The sequence below is a fragment of the Acanthisitta chloris genome, unplaced genomic scaffold, assembly GCF_000695815.1.
Source record: "Acanthisitta chloris isolate BGI_N310 unplaced genomic scaffold, ASM69581v1 scaffold16888, whole genome shotgun sequence".
NCBI lineage: Eukaryota > Metazoa > Chordata > Aves > Passeriformes > Acanthisittidae > Acanthisitta > Acanthisitta chloris.
Genome location: NW_008687779.1, coordinates 88,532 through 91,216, shown reverse-complemented (window position 1 = coordinate 91,216; position 2,685 = coordinate 88,532). Strand labels below are relative to the sequence as shown.

Here is a 2,685-nt window from a genome sequence, read left to right as displayed (position 1 = left end):
GCCGGCGCCCCTGCCCCCGGCGTCCCCTCCGGAGCCCCAGCAGCAGCCCCTCCGGGCCTGCTCCTCTTCCTCCATCAAGGTGGAGGGAGGTGGAGGGTGCGACCAGATCACCCCAGATGAGGAGCAGAGGCTGGGCCAAGCCGGTTTCATGCAGAGGCAGTTCGGGGCCATGCTCCAGCCAGGGGTCAACAAATTCTCCTTGAGGATGTTTGGCAGCCAGAAGGCCGTGGAGAGGGAGCAGGAAAGGGTTAAGTCTGCCGGGTTCTGGATCATCCATCCCTACAGCGACTTCAGGTACAATCCCCCCTCCTGGCCCACTCAACACTCACTGGCCTGCCCTTCCCATCACACCTCCTGCACAGTACACCCACCCCAACACAACTTTCCTTGTCATTTCCTAGTACAGGAGCTGGAGGACACATCCAGTCAAACAATCTGCAGGTTCATGTCCATTTCAGCTTAATTTTAGTGTCCTCGCACTATTATTAATTTTAAAATGTGTTTTTAAACCAACAAATGTCTTTATCTTTGGCTTTTCATAAGGGAGAGGCTCTCCTTAAGTTCAGTGTAGATGTGGAAAAATGTTCCCACCTGATGCACACCTCTAGACTAAAAGCTGCTTAACTAGTCCTACATCTCCATGTATGCTCTGCCTAGTTAATGCTTCCCGTTTTCACACCTCAAAGTCCTCTCTCTTTTCTTTCCCCGGGAGTTAGGGAAGGATATTGCCACTGTTGCTGCTCTGTTGGGGTCTTACTGGAGCTTGGCTTGTCAGGAATTGGTACGTGCAGGGGATGGCAGCAGTTGTTCAGGAGGAACTTAACACCTTCAGAGTCTCACAGAGAAAGCTCCACTCTTTTGCATCTCTGAATCCCTATTAGCAAAATTAATTTGGATAGGGAAGAGTTAACGTTGTCTTTATAAAAGTAATGACTTGCTTTCACTCCACAGCAACATTTCCGTGGAGGTTAATAAGGAAATTAACTTGTAAACCCCGGAGACAATTTTTGTATAGTTCTGAATCGCTGAGGGGCTGTGTTTGGGTATTTCTGAGCAAAGTATTGTATACTGCACAGGTGAATTGTCCTCTGCAATATGTATGTAAAGTACTGCAATCAATAATTAATTACTTAGTGCAATCAATGGCTAAGGTTTATTGCTTCAACTTTAATTACAACAGGCTTACATCTCACATTTAAAAGTACACGGTAGAAGAACGTTATTCAAACACGAATCTGTCACACTACATGATTTTATTGAATTCTTGGACTCTTCAAGAAACCTTGCAATATTCCCTAAATACAGTCAGCAAGGTTCCAGTTCCAGGGTGGATTTGGGTCCCAGAGACAGCAATGACAGAAACCTCTTGACACAACCCATTAGGGATTTCGCAAGCTGCTCACACACTTAGCAGATTCAGCACTGGCACTGACCAGATTCCTTGATATTTGCTTGGATTAACAAATGTTATTAGAAGGCTATGTGAGTTGGAAGACTGCACTGTCATTTAAATTCAGTGCATTCAAGTGTCCCAAGCACACAGCTGACTGAGCTTAGGAGGGTTTCCAGTAGCTACAGCATGATACATAGCCCTTGTAAGCACAATCTTACCCAATCCCAGATTTTGGAAAGAGTATAAAATTGCCTCCCAGTTGTGACTGGTCAAGTATTAGCTCACAAATACAGTGAAATGTGATTGATCAGCTTTAAAAAGAGCAAACCCATAGTCTTGGCTATAGATCTTTGCATTGCTTGCCACGAGTCTGAGTTAAAAACCAACTACTGTACTTTCTTAGGTTATTCTAGCGAGGTGTTCTCTGTGTGTCACACCCACAGGAATTGTGGATTTAGTCTCTGGCTTGTGTTTGGATTTATGCAAAAGCAGCATTCGGTTTGCATATCTTTTTTGCCTCTGTATAGTGGGTTTATTCCCTTCTGTCTTTCTGACTTGTCAGCAGAGAACCAGCCTGGCAAACTTCAGTACCAGTAGCTGAGGTAACCACCTTGCCCAAGGTGAGATGGTCCTAAGAGTTTGGTTTTTTCAGGTTCCTACCAAACCAGTGCTTATTCCTTAAAATGATGAGGTAAGGTTTTATTTCTGAGGCTTTTGGCTGTGGGGCCACTCCTAGCCTTGCACAAAGGAATGAAATATGCTGGCAAGCTTCGACTCCCCCAAGCCAGATGATCCCACCGAGCCTGCTAGCACTCAGCTGTTCTGTGCATGCAGATCTGTAGGGATGCATGGATGACTCGTTGGTATTAATAACATAATCCTGCCCTGACGTAGCTGGGAATTTGTGCGGAGAAGCACAGTGAGTTGGGAGTCTGTACCCAGGTGCTGGACCTGCTTGAGGGCAGATTCCAGGTGGGCTGATAGCTCACTGTTTTGTGTGTCTTGTGAATTGCTGAAGGAGCTCAGCACACCAGTAGGGGCTGTGTCCCTGCTGTCACCTGTCATCCTCACATGGGGCAGTGCTGCTGGGTGTACAGAGCCACCGGAGAGGCCAGGAGGAGCTGGATGCCCCACTGCCTGGTCAGTTGGTATGTTTTGGGGGAACTTTGTTCACCCCTGTTTCTAGGTCACTTGCAGCACTGTTTGAATGTGAATGCTGCTGAGAGAAAACGTGTGGGCTTCCTGGAAAATGACCTATGAACAATGCCTGCCTTGAAGGAGAGGAGTGGGAG

The 2,685-nt window shown here is 46.9% G+C and overlaps 1 protein-coding gene across 1 annotated transcript in view; it reads left to right on the top strand.

The window, feature by feature from the left end:
- Positions 1-4: 4 nt before the first annotated feature.
- The window catches only part of LOC103808000 (potassium/sodium hyperpolarization-activated cyclic nucleotide-gated channel 4), a gene marked incomplete at both ends in the record, with an annotated part of 91,205 nt that continues 88,524 nt past the window's right edge, over positions 5-2,685 (top strand). The window contains one exon of the mRNA XM_009080754.1: positions 5-294. Within this exon, the coding sequence (XP_009079002.1) occupies positions 5-294 (290 nt within the window). The remainder of the gene's footprint in view (positions 295-2,685) is intronic.